Source organism: Dama dama, chromosome 11, assembly GCF_033118175.1.
Source record: "Dama dama isolate Ldn47 chromosome 11, ASM3311817v1, whole genome shotgun sequence".
NCBI lineage: Eukaryota > Metazoa > Chordata > Mammalia > Artiodactyla > Cervidae > Dama > Dama dama.
The window spans coordinates 45,246,222-45,264,542 of record NC_083691.1 but is presented as its reverse complement, the minus strand read 5'-3'; the positions used below and the strand labels follow the sequence as shown (position 1 = coordinate 45,264,542).

The window sequence follows — 18,321 nt, the reverse complement described above, 5'->3', positions numbered from 1 at the left end:
AACAGAAAAAAAATTTTAATTAAGACATAAAAAAACCAAAAGCAAAATGGCAGGCATAACCCCGACTATACAATGACTGAATTAAATAATACAATCGTAAGAGAGTACTGTTAAGAGTACATTTGGTTGGCTTTTTTTTCCAATCCAACCAAATGCTGTCATCAAGAGATGTATGTTAGATCCAAAAATACAAACAGGTTGAAAGTAAAGAGGGTGGAAAAAGAGTAAACATAATAAAGTTACACTGGCTATACTAACATCAAACGAAATGAACTAAGCCAAATGTTGTTGTTGTTGTTGTTTCCAAATATTGTTTTAAAGAGACGAAGAGGGACATTTTAGGATGATGAAAGTATGAAATTATCAACATAACATAGTAACTATAAACAGAGTGTACCCAACAAAATGTTCTAACATACATGCAGCCAAAACCAACAAAAACTGAGACAGAACAGCCAATTCTCATCACCCCTGGTAGTTGTATCTTACAATGTCACTGCACTGAATTAGCTAATACTGAACCCCTGAATGTTTTTTTTAGATTACTATTACCCACTGCTTTAATGAATAAAAAGAACATGTTATTAGCATCAAGTGCTTCCTAGAGTGGGTTCTCTTTAAAAGAATGACTCAGTGCAATAATGTGCCTCACTGGTTAGACTGACTGAAAGAACAGGACTCTGATTAAATGCAAATCTCACATAGTAACATTAAGTACACAATTTGGTCTACAGTCCATTTGCAGAACTTCTTCAAAGAAATACTGTTTCACAAAACTAATATTTGTTTTGAAGTTTCCACTTCAGTCAGAACAATGCAAGGGAGACTTTTCCCTTTATGTAAAACTGTCATCATAAAAAGTTCATCAACATCCTTCCCCTTCCCAATTCCCTCCGGAAAAAGAGACATGGCTCTCATTTAAGAGTTACCATGTTGTTTTCTTTGATCCTCTTTTTCTTAAAACTTTTTATAATTGAGGTAAAACTGACAAATAACATTATTAGTTCCAAATGCACAACATGATGAGTCAATATTTGTATATATAGCTAAATGATTGTTAGAGTAAATCTAGTTAACATCCACTATGATAGTGTTACAAAATTTTTTCTTCCTTTCTAATGAGGACTTTTAAGATCTACTCTAACAATTTTCAAATATGCAATACAATATTATTAACTATAGCCACCATGCTATAAATTACCACTCCCATAACTTACTTATTTTGTAACTAGACATTTGTACCTTTTGACCTCCCTCACCTCTTCTGCCCTCCTCTGACCTCCACACCTCTAACAACTACCAATATATTCTACCTTTGAGCTTAGGGTTTTTGGTTTTTACAGTCTGTATATAAATGAGACCATATATCTTTCTGACTTATTTCACTTAGTATAATGCCCTCAAGGCCCATCCATGTTACCATAAATGGCAAAATTTCATTCTTTTTATGTGTGAATAGTATTCCATTGTATATTCTATTTCACCATAGAAATGAAAGAACAAATAAATACAGTCAATTCTCATTTTTTACTCATGGCAACTCAATGCTATAAAATACCTGCACTGAATAAACTCATATTGAATTCCTGAATATCAAATTCTAAAAAAAAAAAGAACTTCTTTTCAGATTCTATTTTCGCTTTACAAAAGAGAAAATGAGCTTCATAAGTGTTCAGTCAGATGGCTCAGTTCAGTTCAGCTGCTCAGTCGTGTCCAACTCTTTGCGACCCCATGGACTGCAGCACACCAGGCCTCCCTGTCAATCACCAACTCCCCGAGTTTACTCAAACTCATGTCCATCAAATCGGGGATGCCATCCAATAATCATCTCCTCTGTCGTCCCCTTCTCCCCGACTTCAATCTTTCCCACCATCAGGGTCTTTTCAAATCAGTCAGCTCTTCCCATCAGGTGGCCAAAGTATTGGAGTTTCAGCTTCAGCATCAGTCCTTCCAATGAATATTCAGGGATGATTTTCTTTAGGATGGACTGGTTGAATCTCCTTGCAGTCCAAGAGACTCTGAAGAGTCTCCAACACCACAGTTCAAAAGCATCAATTCTTTGGTGCTCGGCTTTCTTTCTAGTCCAACTCTCACATCCACACATGACATCCCCAATATTAAGTACTAGACGTGAGACTCATATCTCTCCAACTGGCCCAGAGTCACAGCTTCTTGCACTATACTGCATGGCCTCCTACCACTTCCATCCCTTGGTCCTTTCTGAACCAGTGCTAAAACAAGAAAACAGAGCATCACCTTATATGACTTCAGCTGGGAAGGTGCATGTTGGGAGACCTTCTTATTGCTCTATGCATTTCAGCAAGACTGTGAAGGACCACAAGTGCTGATTTAGGGGTTACAAACAAACTGTAGCACACAGCCAAATTAATAAAAACAGAATCCACAAAATGAGAATAAATTGCAGTCAGAGACTTCCATGTCCTACTTTTAAGAACAGACTGGAACAAGTAGATGAAAAATCAACAAGGATACTGAAGACAAACATTACAAATTCTCTAGACCTAAGAGATACCTATAGAACACTCCATACAACAGCTGAATAAAGTCTTCCTAAGCACACATGAACATTCTGTGGTACAGACTATATGTTAATCTGTAACACAAGACAAATAACCCAACTAAAAACTAAGGCAAAAAGTGAACAAACAATTCACCAAAGAAGAAATAGAATGGCAAATAACCATATAAAAAGATGCTCAACATCACTGGTAATTGGGCAAATACAAATTAAAGTCATAATGAAATGACACTAATACCCACTATAATGGCTATAATCAAAAATGCAGGTAAAAACAAAGTGTTGATGGGATTGGGGAAAAACTGAAACTTTCATATATTGCTAGTGGAAATATAATACAGGAATGTTGGAAAACATTTTGACAGTTTCTTTAAAAGTTAAAAACAAAATGACCTTACAAACCAGCTGATCATACTCCTACTTATCTACCAAGAGAAATGAAAACATATGTCCACAAAAAACTTGTACACAAATGTTTCAAGTAGCATTATTCATACTAACCAAAAAGTAGAACAATCAAAATATCCATCAATTTGGTAAAAGAATAAACAAAATGTGATAAAGCTACATAATGTAACACTATTCACCAATAAAAAGGAATGAAGTACTGATTCACACCACAACATGAATGAACCGCAAAATAAACAGTGTAAGTGAAAGGTGGCAACTGAAAATAAACACTATCATATGATTCCATTTACAGCAAATCCCCAAAATGGGCAAATCTATAGACAAAGATGATTAATGGGGCTGGGGATAAGAAGGGGGATTGACCCACTGCTGGGCATACACATTGAGGAAATCAGAACTGAAAGAGACACGGGTACCCCAGGGTTCATCTCAGTACTGTTTATAATAGCCAGGACATGGAAGCAACCTAGATGTCCACTGGCAGACGAATGGATAAGGAAGCTGTGGTACATATACACAATGGAATATTACTCAGCCATTAAAAAGAGTGCATTTGAATCAGTTCTAATGAGGTGGATGAAACTGGAGCCTATTATAGAGAGTGAAGTAAGTCAGAAAGAAAAACACCAATACAGTATATTAACGCATATATATGGAATTTACAAAGATGGTAACGATGACCCTATATGCAAAACAGAAAAAGAGACACAGATGTAAAGAACAGTCTTTTGGACTCTGTGGGAGAAGGCGAGGGTGGGATGATTTGAGAGAATAGCATTGAAACATGTATATTACCATATATGAAACAGATCACCAGCCCAAGTTCAATGCATGATACAGGGTGCTCAGGGCTGGTGCACTGGGATGACCCTGAGGGATGAGGTGGGGAGGGAGGTGGGAGGGGGGTTCAGGATGGGGAACACATGTACACCCACGGCTGATTCATGTCAATGTATGGCAAAGACCACTACAATACTGTAAAGTAATTAGCCTCCAATTAAAATAAATTAATTAATTTTAAAAAACAAGCAAAGAATGGGGATTGACATAATTCCCTGGCAGTCCAGTGGGTAAGGCTCTGAGCTTCCACTGCAGGGGCCATGGGTGCAATCCCTGTCCAGGGAACTAAGATTCCACATGCCATGGTACAGGACGGGTGGGGGGGATACAACTGACTACAAATGGGCAAAAGGGATCTTTCTGAAGTGATATAAATGTTCTACAATTGGACTGTGATGAAAGTTGTACAACTCTGTAAATTTGCTAAAATTCATTATAAGAACAGGTGAGTTTTATGATATGTGCATTATCTATACCTTAATACAACTGCTTAAAAAGACAGACACAATTCACTGGCTCCAACAATGTTTATCACACTTTTTGTATTTGCTCCAATCTTTTCACACTGTACAAACTCTTCTCTTCCCAACTTAAAGCATCTCTACTAACCATTTCTCAAAACTTTTAATCCCCTCCCTCTTAAGCATGTCTTTAGTATGTATAAACTTCACACTTTTTTTAATGGAATTTCTTCTTACTCTCTATCGGCAGGAACATAAAAACCTAGCCTATACATGTGGGGTTACTGCACTGGTGAGTCCAAGACTTTTAATTTCTGTCTTTTTGCAGGGATGGGGAGTGATTACTTCATTTGCAATCTTAAAATTCTCTTAAAGGCAGTCTGAAGGGGTGCAAGGGGATGCACTGAGGTGTCAAAAGGGAAATACAGACACGTAGTTTAATACACATTGGATATCATCTACTTACTATCTTGACTGTGTGAAATAGGACTCCTATCATGAACCAGAATTTATAAAGCTACCACCAATTCTGGGCCACACATTTTAAAGTGACTTAAACTGACAAAAAATGTTGCCAAAAGTGAATGACCTGCCAGGCCATATATCTAATAACTGTAATATGTGAGGAAAAAAAGTACAGGCATAGTCTCTGGTTTCCAAACTCATGGAGGGATGGATTCAACTGAAATTAGCTCCATAGAGCAGAACAAAGATCAATGCATACAAAACTATGTAACTCTGAGGAATTCTCTGGCAATACAGTGGTTAGGATTCCACACTTTCACGACCAAGAGTGTGGGTCTGATCCCTAGTCAGTGGCTCAGAAGTAAAGAATCTGCCTGCCAAGCAGGAGACTTCAATCCCTAGGTTCTGGAGAATCCACCAGAGAAGGAAATGGCAACCCCCTCCAGTATTCTTGCCTGGGAAATGCCATGGACAGAGGAGTCTGGTGGGCTACAGTCCATGGGGTCACAAAAGAGTCCCACACAACCCAGCCACTAAAACCACCACAGGGAACTAAGATTCTGCAAGCTGTGCAGTGGCACAGCAAAAATAAAACTAATGAACTCTGTTAAAGCAGAAAATATTACTACCCAACTGAGATTTTAAAAAACGATTTCTATGCTGGATGGACAACTAAATAGAATATTAGAAAAATAAGCATTTCTAAGTACTTTAAAAAGCTGTAGGTTATTAAAACTACTTCTTTTCACACATGAGCATCATGAACTTGGTTTTTCCCCAAAATAAATGTGTTAAATGAGAGCTTTTCCCGCATCAAGTGTGGTTTCTGAAAACTATCAGTACCATATTCTTTACTATTAAGTTCTCCTGTATAGTCTCTCTTTGTATTTTGTGAAAAATAACACTATATGTTTTAAGTCTTGCAATATACTCCTCTGAAAGCTTATTAAAGGCTATACCACAGGGCAAAATACTTCCAGTGAACACTTCAAATCAAATAAAGTCACAGTTATATTTATCATATAAACAGCTACACATTGAAATGGTGTACTTATGCATAAATTACTTACGTTTCTGTGTCTGATACCAATGATTCATTATTGCACACATCATTGAAGGTGTGAAGCTGATTCTATACAGAAAAGAAACATATTTTTCCAAAATTATTCTTGCATGTTAGCAACTGGCAAGAAACACAGTTTTATGTATTTGATATGTAGATCAGAAAGCAATAATCAGATCAAAATTATAAAATATAAGATCATCAAATATATATACTTCCTATTTCATTTTTAATTTTTAAACATGAATCCATTCTACAAGCAATACTTCAGCTTTATTTCACTGAGAATGTTAGAAAAAAGCTGAATAAGTGGAAAATCACAAAAATTTAATGCAAAGCGGCAAGTAACATGTCACTGTGTGCATGCCAAGTCACTTCAGTAGTGTCAGATTCTTTGAGACCCCATGGATTGTAGCCCGCCAGGCTCCTCTGCCATGGGGCTTTCTCCAGGCAAGAATACTGGAGTGGATTGCCATGCCCTCCTCCAGGGGATCTTCCCAACTCAGGGACCAAACCCCGTCTCTCATGTCTCCTGCATTGGCAGACAGGTTCTTTACCACTAGCGCCACCTCGGAAGCCCAGTGAATTTTTGAGAAAGGCTTCCCAGACCTATACTTTTTAAGATTTGATTTGGGAAACTGCCATGGTTTTCTACATTTACAGTCTAATACATGGGCAAAATCTAGCCACTTCAGAATAACTACACTATAAAAATAGGTAGTAAATATAAAGGAGTAAATCTAATACACACCTTTGTAAACCAGAGTAAGCATATCCATCCTGAAAAAAGGAGCTAACTACTTAGCTCTAGCAAACTGTCATGCAAGAAGACAGATTGAAGAACACCAGATTCTTGCCACCCGCCCCTCTGAAAGAAGCTAATAATATGCATTTCTCACCACTTAAAACAGTATTTGCTACTGTGCAAACCAAATGTTTCTGTTAGTCAAATTTGGCCTATGGCCCAATAATCTGCGGCTTCTACCTGAAATGAATTAGTTATAATCTTCAATTCTTTTTCTCCCTGAAAACATTGCTTTCTAAATGTAAAAAACTGAACAGTTAGGACTTCCCTGGTTGTCCAGTGGCTAAGACTCCATGCTACAAATGCAGGGAGCCTGGGTTCAATTCCTGGGCAGGGAACTAGATCTCACATGCTGCAACTAAGATCTGGCACAATGAAATAAATAATAATAAATATTTTTTTGAAAAAAGAAGGGGGAAAATTTACCAAAAATAAATAAATAAATATATACATATATATAAAACTGAAGGAGTTGGACCTGGAAATCAGAAAGACCTAAGGTATAAACCCTTCCAAGTCCCTGCCTTTCACATTTAAAATAGGAGAAAAGAGAACACATAAGAAATGATTTGTAAGGACCATGCAAAGTAATGCACCTAAAGTCCTTAGCACAATGCCGAGCATGGCATAGGTGGCTCCATAAGCAGTAGGTGTTATGATGATTATGATAGCCTGAGAAGGCAAACAAAAAATTACCAAAAATAAAACAAAAATAGCTTACAGTTATCTGACTTAGTCCAGCCAACCTCATAGTCAACGTAGGTGACATAAAGTACTTAAATGCAAGATCTAGGCTTTCTTTATCAAAGCACAACGTCGTGTCCAACGGTTCTTTCACTGTGCTCCACATTAAGTCAGCCATGTTGCGAGCCGCACTCTGCCTTAACTCCTGATCAGAGAGCTTGCATAAATACCTGAAATGATTCAGAAATACAACATACACAAAAACTTGCAAACTATTTCTTAATCCCACTTAAAAATTCAATAATATTCCTCTGCTCCCTAACTTCAAAATGTTTAGTACAACAGAACCTGACATCCTGGGATTAATATCCCCAATTTAAACTATTTCTAAGTGATGCTTCAAGGATTGTGACCTGTGGCAATGTGTCCTTTGCTGAGAGTTCAACATGAAATCAGAAACTGCAAAGTCTAACACAGCATAGAAGGTGGGCGGAGGGAGGAAGAAACTACACAGAGACAAGTTGTTTAACAACAGATTCTGTACCCGCACCTCCAGTAAAGCTTTCTATTCTCTAATATCTGTCATGTATATAGCTCTTGTTTTTAGTAAGTTTCAGTTAACGTCATACAAACAACATATCTACTTCCTGACACAGCCATAATCCTTCAAAATGTGTACTTTTTAAACAGCATTATTTGGGTTTCAAAAATCACAATCCACTGGTTTTCCTCTCAGGCCCTTCCTATATTATTTGGTTGGTTCCTCCTCCTCTACCCAACCTTTCAACATTACTGGTCCTCAGGGCTCATAATGGATTGCAAAAAGGCTCCATATCCCTCCCATCACTTCATACAGCAGTCTCTGCAATGTGACTTCGCCACTCTTCCTATCAAAAGTGCCATTTCTCTACTTCCTTGCTCCTGAACTTTGCCATGAAAGTACCTTTGGCCAATGGCACAAAGAGATGTGACACAGCAGAAGCTTAAAAAGCATTTGGGCTTGCTCTCTATTGCTGGGAACTCTTCAACTACCAAGAAAATGGACTCAGGAAAGCCTACTGGATGAGAGACACATGGCTAATGCCCCAAATAACATCCAGCCAACTGCCAAAAAATATATGAGCACCTATCTCCACCCAAGACCATTCCTCCTGCCAACCACAAGACAAATGAATGAAGTTATCTATCCTAGAGCATCTCGGTCCAGCCAAGTCAACACAAACTGGAAGAGCTAACCAACTGGGGACCTGTGAGAAATGATAAATGGCTGTTAAAGTTACTAGTGCTGGATGTTTTCTTACACAGCAAAAGCAACCTGATACAGGCCTCCATCCTAGATTCATTTCTATTCTCTTTCTACATTTTCTCCCTAGATGACTTCATTTACTCCAGAAGACTCTAAGAGGGATTCTTTATGCTGACAACTCCTAAATTAATGCTATTGTTCTAAATTACATGCTTTTACTCCCAATTTCCTACTGTCACTTAAATGTCCCACAGGCATGTAAAAATGAAGTCTTTAAACTCTCCCAGTCTTTCCCATGTCAATTAATGATACCAACTGCAAAAAGAGGAATCAAGAAGAGGGTTAAGTGTCATCCACTATGCTATCCCTTTTCTTAAACTCCACAATCACCAATCTTGTTGCTTTCATTCTCAACTATATCCAATGAATCTGCAAAATATAACAATAACCTTGTACAAGTTTACTGCTTATCAACAATCCTTGTACAAGTATCTGTAACTTCTTTCCAGGACTACTGCATTTTCAGTCGGTCTCCCAGCTTCTCCTTCAACCCTCCTATAATTTATGAGGCAATTTCCAAGCTACTGAAAGGCCAACCTCATCTTTTAAAAACCACTATGAGGGCTTCCCTAGTGATCCAGTGGTTAAGAACTCATCTGCCAATGCAATGGACACACTTTCAGTCCCTGGTCCAGGACGATCCCATGCCGTAGGGTAACTGAGTCCCGTGTGCCACAACTATTGAAGCCTGCGCACCTGGAGCCTGCGCTTTGCCACAAGAGAAGCCCCTACTCTCCACCGCTGGACAGAGCCCACGGGCTTGACTCAGTGAAGACCCAGCACAGCCATAAACAAAATAACCAAATCTTTTTAGAAAACTAAGCTATTAAAAAAACAAAACAAAACCATCAGGATTCATCCACTTAAAACCCTTCAATAGACCCCACTGCTAAAAGTAAATTCAAATTCCTTGCAACAGCTTGAAGGTCCTAAATAATTTATCAATCATATCATAATCGAACTTCCCTGTACATTATTCTCTGTCAATCTACTTCTAGTTTTTTAATGTCATATTCCTTCCAACTTCAAAGCCTATGCCTTTATGTTCCTTCTACCTGAAATATGTCCTTCTAATTAATATCTGATGAGCAGATTCATGTTCTTCAGATGTCACCTTTCTGAAAGGCCTCATATTCTCTATCACCTTATATCTTTACTTGCACAGGATTCAGCATTATCTGATTCTTTTCCTGATACTTTCTCCAATAACTTAGACAGTAACTGGAAAATAGTAGGCACTAAATTTTTGCAAATGCAAGAATAAGAAAAATTATAAAGAACTCTTAAATATTATCAAGAAACACAGTTTGAGAACACCAACAGCTTACACCCTACATTTAAACAATACAATTCTTTCTCTATCTTCGTCGTAGGTTTCCTTCATAGGTTGAGACTTAGAAAACACAAGTATCACTTGCTCCTCAATGAGACCTTCTCCATACCCACAGTTACTAATCGTGACCCACCTTCTAGAACTCTCAACCCACCCTTGCCATTATTTTTCTCTGTAGTACTCATGAATTTTTTATTTTTTAATTTATTTAATTGGAGACTAATTACTTTACAAATTGTAGTGGTCTTTGCCATACATTGACATGAATCAGCCGTGGGTGTACATGTGTTCCCCATCCTGAACCCCCCTCCCACCTCCCTCCCCACCTCATCCCTCAGGGTCATCCCAGTGCACCAGCCCTGAGCACCCTGTCTCATGCATCGAACTGGGGCTGGCGACCTGTTTCACATATGATAATATACATGTTTCAATGCTATTCTCTCAAGTCATCCCACCCTCGCCTTCTCCCACAGAGTACAAAAGACTGTTCTTTACATCTGTGTCTCTTTTGCTGTCTCACATATAGGGTCATCGTTACCATCTTTCTAAATTCCATATATATGCGTTAATATACAGTATCAGTGTTTTTCTGACTTACTTCACTCTGTATAATAGGCTCCAGTTTCATCCACCTCATTAGAACTGATTCAAATGCATTCTTTTTAATAGCTGGTACTCTTGACTTTCTAATGGACTCTATTATTTTTACTGTGTACACAGACTACACAAAAGGAGGTAATTTTTCTTCTCTGCTATATTCCCTGTGCCTATAAAACTTAGTATATATTTGCTTACTGAATAAATATAGCAGAATATCATGCAACCACTGTTAAATCTCTCATTCTTTATACTCATGGAAAAAAAATTCCAACATGAATTGCTTAAAAGTAAACATTAAATATAAAAATACATATGCTCATTAAAAAATATAAATTTTCAATTAAAACTTTCTCTGGAGAATGTGAATACAAAGGACTTTCAAACAATATAATTCTGTACTATTATATGAACAGTTTAAACACTACTATATTGACAACAAGGGGAGAAAAGTTTTATAAACTTACCTGATAACGTATGTCCTAAAAGGAATAATGTGCTGCATGACAGCAGGGATATGCAGCCATATTCTAATCTATAAAGAAACATAAAAGCAATATTAATGTATAATGAATATGTGAAGTACATGTCTTTAAGAACAAGAACATTTAGTATTTTGCTACATATAAAACCTAAATATCTATTTTGTAAAGGATAAACTAAGAAATATGACTGAACACATACAAGTAGTTTAACCTATACATTTCTAATACATATACCTAAAATCAACCTGAAGAATTACCATCAGCATCTTGATAAAAAGGGAGAACCATCAATCCAAGAAGTATCTTACTACCTGCTATTCTATACCTCTTTGCATGGTAGCAACCCAAATACAATATAGCTATATAATTTTTTCATAAATCATCTTGTTTTTTTTAATTATGTATGTATTTATTTATTAGGCTATGTTGGGTCTTCGTTGCAGCACTCAAGCTTCTCTCTAGTTGTGGCACACAGGCTCAGTGGTTGTAGAATGCAGATGAGTTTCCCCATGGCATGTGGCATCTTAGTTCCTCGACCAGGGATCAAACCCATGTCTCCTGTGTTGGCAGATGGATTATTAACCACTGAGCCACCTGGAAAGCCCTAAATGTCAATTATATCTTAAATTGTTTTTTTAAATGACAAGGAGGTAAAACTTGCTTTACCACATAACAAGACTTCTTAAAAAGCAAAAATTAAGATAGTATGAAAAACAGCACAAGACTAATCAAATAGACAAATGGAACATAATAGAAATCTGAGACCATGCTCAAGAAGACACATAAAGATATTTGATTTATGACAAAATGATGCTGCAAAACAAAGAGGAAAGAACTGTCTTCGCTACAAATAGTGACAGGACCAGCAGTTGTCTATATGAAAAAGAAAATGAATCCTAATCCCTCACATACACCACACACAGTCAATTACCATGGAATTACAGGTCAAAATGACAAAGTAACATAACAAAACTTTCAGAAAATGGAAAAATATCTTCATAACCTGAGAATAAGACTTTTTTAACCATTAATGAAAATATTAACCATAAGAAAAACTTTCTTATACATTATACTCCATTAAGATTAAAAGCAATCCTTACTGAAAATCAAAATTACAATGAGCTATCACCTCACATAATTCAGAATGGCCATCATCAAAAAGACTACAGATAACAAATGCTGGAGAGGATAGAGAGAAAAGGGAACCTTCCTGCAGCATAGGTGGCAATGTAAATTAGTGAAGCCACAACAAAAAAGTCTAGAGATTCTGATAAAAACTAAAAATAGAGTTACCATATGATCCAGCAATCCCACTTCTAGGCATATATTCTAAAAAGAAACATCCATCCCCAATGTTCATAAGAACACTATTCACAATAGTGAAGACACAGAAGTAATCTAAATGTCCATCGACAGATGAATGAAGAAAGAAAATAGGGTATACACTGTTGTTGCTGTTGTTCAGTTGCTAAGTGCAACTCTTTGTGACCTCATGAATTGCAGCACGCCAGGCTCCCCTATCCTCCACTATCTCCCAGAGTTTCCTCAAATTCATGTCCACTGAGTTGATGAGGCTATCTAACCATCTCATCCTTTGCCATATCCTCCTCATTTTGCCTTAAAGCTGTCCCAGTATCAGGGACTTTTCCAAAGAGTTGGCTCTTCGCATCAGATGGCCAAAGTACTGGAGCTTCAGCTTCAGCATCAGTCCTTCCAATGAAAATTCAGGGTTGATCTCCTTTAGGATTGACTGGTTTGATCTTTTGCTGTCCAAGGTCTTCTCCATCACCACAATTTGAAAGCATCAATTCTTCAGTGCTCAGCCTTCTTTCCTGTCCAACTCTCACACCTGGAGACTACTGGAAAAACCGTATATTTGACTATGCAAACCTTTGTCGGCAAAGTGATATATCTGCTCTTTAATACACTCTCTAGGTTTGTCATAGCCTTCCTTCCAAGGAGCACACATCTTTCAATTTCATGGGACTAGTCACCAGCCACAGTGATTCGGGAGCCCAAGAAGATAAAATTTGTTTCCACTTCCACTTTTTCCCCTTCTATTTGCCATGAAGCGATGGGACCAGGTACCATGATCTTGGATTTTTTACAATCAAATTTTAAGCCAACTTTTTCATTCTTCTCTTGCACCTTCATCAAGAAGCTCTTCAGTTACTCTTCACTTTCTGACATTAGAATGATATCTGCATATTGAGACTGTTGATATTCCTCCTGGCAATCTTGATTTGAGCTTGTCATTCATCCAGCCCAGCATTTAGTATAATGTACTTTGCACAGAAATTAAATAAACACAGTGACAATATACAGCCTTTTCATATTCCTTTCCCAATTCTGAACCAGTCCTTTGTTCCATGTCCTGTTGCTTCTTGACTCTCATACAGGTTTCTCAGGAGAAAGGTAATGTGGTCTGTTATTCCTATCTCTAAGACTTTTCCACAGTTTGTTGTGATCCACAAGTCAAAAACTGTAGCATAATCAATGAAGCAAAAGTAGTATTTTTCTGGAATTCCTTTGATCACAGCACTTTAACACAATCACTTAGGATCTGAAATAGCTCAGCTGCAATCTGTCACCCCCACTAACTTTGTTCATAGTAATGCATCCTCAGGCCCACTTGATCTCTCTCTCCAGGATGTCTGGCTCTAAGTGAGTGGCCAAACCATCATCGTTATCCAGGTGATTAAGACTTCTTGCATAGTTCTATGTATTCTTGCCTCCTCCTCTTTATCTCTTCTGCTTCTGATAGGTCTTTACCATTTCTGTCCTTTATCAGGCCCATCCTTACATGAAATGCATCCTTGATCTCTCTAATTTTCTTGAAGTGATCTCTAGTTTTTCCCACCTAATTGCTTTCCTCTTTTTCCTTGGATTGTTCATTTAAAAAGGCCTTCTCATCTCTTCTTGCCATTCTCTGGAACCCTACATTCAGTTGGGTGTATCTTTCCTTTTCTCCCTTGCTTTTGGCTTCTCTTTCCTAAGCCATTTTTAAAGCCTCCTCAAACAGACAAACAGCATTCCTGCATTTCTTTTTCTTTGGGATGGTTTTGGTCACTGCCTGCTGTACAATGTTACAAACCTCCATCCATAGTTCTTCAGGCACTCTATCACATCTACTCCCTTGAATCTATTTGTCACCTCAACTGTATAATCATAAAGAATTTGAGTTAGGTCATACCTCAACAATCTAGGGATTTTCCCTACTCTCTTCAATTTAAGCCTGAATTTTATAAGGAATCCATGATCTGAGCCACAGTCAGCTCCAGGTCTTGTGTTTGCTGAGCTTCTCCGACTTTGGCTGCAAATAACATAATCAATCTAATTTCAGTACTGACCACCTGGTGATGCCCTTGTGTAGAGTCTCTTGGGTTGTTGGAAAATGGTTTTTGCTATAACCAGCATGTTCTCTTGACAAAAACTCAGACTCTGCGCTGTTCATTTTGTACTCCAAGGCCAAACTTGCCTGTTACAACTCCTGACTTCCTACTTTTAATGCTACTTCCTAATCCCTATGATAAAAAGGACACCTTTTTTTGGTGTGTGTTCCAAAAGGTCTTGTAGGTCTTTCACAGAACCAGTCAACTTCAATTTCTTCAGCATCAGTAGTTGTGGCACAGACTTGATTCCTGTGATGTTGAATGGTTTGCCTTTGAAACAAATTGAGACCATTCTGTCATTTTTGAGACTGCAACCAAGTACTGCATTTTGGACTCTTATTGACTATGAGGGTTATTCCATTTTTTTCAACAGATTCTTACCTACAGCAGTAGATATAATGGTCATTTGAATAAATTTGACCATTCCCATCCATTTCAGTTCACTAATTCCTAAGATGTCAATGTTCGATCCTGCCAATTCCTCCTTGACCACATCCAGTTTACCTTAATTCAAGGACCTAATATTCCAAGTTCCTATGCAACACACTTCTTTATGGCATCAGACTTTACTTTCACCACCAGACGCATCCACAACTGAGCATTATTTCTGCTTTGATCTAACCCCTTCATTCTTTCTGAACTCTGGTTTATTGTCCTTCGCTCTTCCCCAGTAGCACATTGGACATTCTAAACTAGGGGGCTCAGCTTCCGGTGTCATATCTTTTTGCCTTTTCGTACTGTTCATGGGGTTCTCCAGGCAAGAATACTGAAGTGGATTCCCATTTCCTCCTCCAATGGACCACATTTTCTTTGAACTCTTCACTACGATCCATCCATCCTGGGTGGCCCTACACAGTGTGGCTCGTAACTTGATTTACACAAGCCCCTTTACCACAAGACTATGATCCATTAAGTGGGGTGGGTGGGTGGGTGGGTGGGTGTGTGTGTGATAGAATATTATTAAACCATTAAAAAAAAAAAAAAAAAACTTGCCATTTCCAGCAACATGGGAATGGACCCAGATATTATCATACATAGTGAAGAAAGTCAGGCAGAGATAGACAAATTCTATATCACTCATATGGAATCCAAAAAAATAATACAAATCAACTTCTGTACAAAACAGAACACTTCTGGTTACCAAAGGGAAAGGTGAGAGGGAGGGATAAATTGGGAGTATGAGATTAACATCTACTTCAGCTTCATTGACTACGTGGATCACAACAAACTGTGGAAAGTTCTTTAAGAGAGGAATACCAGACAACATTATCTGTTTCCTGAGAAATCTGTATGTGGGTCAAGAAACAATAGTTAGAATCCTACATGGAACAACTGACTGGTTGAAAATTAGGAAAGGAGTACAAAAACGCTATATATTGTCTCTCTGTTTATGCAACTTCTATGCAGAATACATCATGCAAAATGTCAGGCTGGATGAATCACAAGCTGGAATGAAGATTGCCAGAAGTACCAACATCCTCAGATACACAAATGATACCACTCTAATGGCAGACTGTGAGGAGGAACTAAAGAGCCTCTGGATCAAGGTGAAAGAGGAGAGTGAAAAAGCTGGCTTAAAACTCAACATTTAAAAAACTAAGATCATGGCATCTGGTCCCATCACTTCATGCAAATAGAAAGGGAAACTGTGAAAGCAGTGACAGACTTTTATATTTGGGGGCTCCAAATCACTGCAGACTCTGACTGCAGCCATGAGATTAAAAGATGCTTCCTCCTTGGAAGGAAACCTATGACAAACCTAGACAGCATATTAAAAAGCAAAGATATCACTGTGCTGACAATGGTTTGCATAGTCAAAGCTATGGCCTTTCCAGGAGTCATGTACAGATGTGAGAGTTGGACCATAAGAAAGTCCGAGCACCAAAGAATGGACATGAATTTGAGCAAACTTTGGGACACAGTGAAGGACAGGGAAGGCTGGCGTGCTGCTGTCCACGGGGTCACAAACAGTCAGACACGACTGAGCAACTGAACTACAGCAATGAGATTAACAGATACATACCACACCTTAGATATAAATAAGGGCTTATAAACAATAAGGGCTTCCCTGGTGGCTCTGTGGTAAAGAATCTGCCTGCCAGTGAAGAAGACATGGGTTAGATCTCTGGTCTAGGAAGATCCCACACGCTGGAGAGCAAATAAGCAAGCCCTTGTGTCACAACTACTGAGCCCATGTTCCACTGCAGCGCACTCACCCTAGAGCCTGTGTTTCAGAACAAGAGAACACACCACAACGAGAAGCCAGGCCCAACTCACTGCAACTGCAGAAAAGTGCATGCAACAACGAAGACCCGGCACACCCAAAAATATCAATAAGCAAAATTTTTTTTAAATAAACAAGGACATGGGACAGTGTTCAGGATCTTGTACTAACCTATAGTGAAAATGAAGCTGTATACCTAAAACTAGCATAATACTGTAAATCAACTATTTGTTGTTGTTTCAGTTGCTAACTTGTATCTGACTCTTTGCAACCCCAAGGGCTGTACCCCCTAGGCTCCTGTCCATGGGATTTCTCAGGCAAGAAATGGGTTGCCATTTCCTTCTCTGGGGGATCTTCTCAGTCTAGGAATCAAATCCACTACTACTGCTGCATCTCCTTCATTACAGATGAACTCTTTACCACTGAGCCAGTTATATTAAAAATAATCATCTTTAAAAGATACAAGAGAACGGAAAGCAAAACCAGAGCTGAAGAAGGTATTAGTAATCCATGGATGTCAGGCAAAAGACTTGTATAAAAAACATATAAGGAATCTCCATATATCAGTAAGGAAAAGGCAAACAATTTGATTTTTTAAATGAATTTAATAAACCTGAACTGACACTTCTCAAAAAATATTCAAATGGCTAATCACCCATGAAATTGGGTTCAATTTCTTTAGTCATTTAAAAATACAAAAGGAGACCATAATGAGATACCACTATTCATCCATCAGGAGTAAGAACACTAGATGTTTGCTTGGATATGGAGCAATGGGAAACCTCATTCCTGGTAGGAGTATAAACTAATACAATCACTTAGGGAAACCTTAACATTAATGTGTAAGGGATTTTATGCATAACTTGTCATCAACAAATTCCACTACTAGATATATATCAAAATAAAACACATGCACATATGCACCAAAAGACATGAAAGAGGTTGCTGACACCACATAACTCTGAATAATCTAAATGTCCAACACCAGTAAAACAGATCAATGGAAGTGTATTTTAAAGGAGTATTATACAACAATGAAATTGAGCTACTTCATCTACATGCAATCTCAATTTTAAATAAAACTAGCCATACATGATGCATTATGTGTGATTTCACATACACGGTTCGGTTCAGTTCAGCCACTCAGTTAGGCCTGACTCTCTGTGACCCCATGGAGTGCAGCACATCAGGCTTCCCTGTCCATCACCAATTCCCAGAGCTTGATCAAACTCATGTCCATTGAGTCAGTGATGCCAACCAACCATCTCATCCTCTGCCTACAATTTTTTCCAGCACCAGGGTCTTTTCAAATGAGTCAGTTCTTTGCACCAGGTGACCAAAGTATTGGAGTTTCAGCTTCAGCATCGGTTCTTCCAATGAATATTCAGTACTGATTTCCTTTAGGATTGACCGGTTTGATTTCCTTGCAGTCCAAGGGACTCGCAAGAGTCTTCTCCAACACCACAGTTCAAAAGCATCAATTCTTTGGCACTCAGCTTTCTTTATAGTCCAACTCTCTCATCCATACATGAAGTGACGTGAAAGTCGCTCAGTCGTGTCTAACTCTTTACAACCCCATGGACTATAAAGTCCACGGAATTCTCCAGGCCAGAATTCTGGAGTGGATAGCCCTTCCCTTCTCCAGGGGATCATCCCAACCCAGGGATCAAACCCAGCTCTTCCTCATTGCAGGAGAATTCTTTATCAGCTGAGTCA

General features: G+C 38.3%; 1 protein-coding gene across 6 annotated transcripts in view; it reads right to left on the bottom strand.

The window, feature by feature from the left end:
- The window catches only part of USP34 (ubiquitin specific peptidase 34), a 223,009-nt gene that overhangs the window by 143,120 nt on the left and 61,568 nt on the right, over positions 1–18,321 (bottom strand). For all 6 annotated transcript variants that reach the window (XM_061155228.1, XM_061155230.1, XM_061155226.1 and 3 more), the window contains exons 6-8: positions 10,972–11,039; positions 7,306–7,498; positions 5,787–5,848 (exon numbers count right to left, since the gene is read on the bottom strand). In XM_061155228.1, coding sequence (XP_061011211.1) covers positions 5,787–5,848; positions 7,306–7,498; positions 10,972–11,039 — 323 coding nt within the window. The remainder of the gene's footprint in view (positions 1–5,786; positions 5,849–7,305; positions 7,499–10,971; positions 11,040–18,321) is intronic.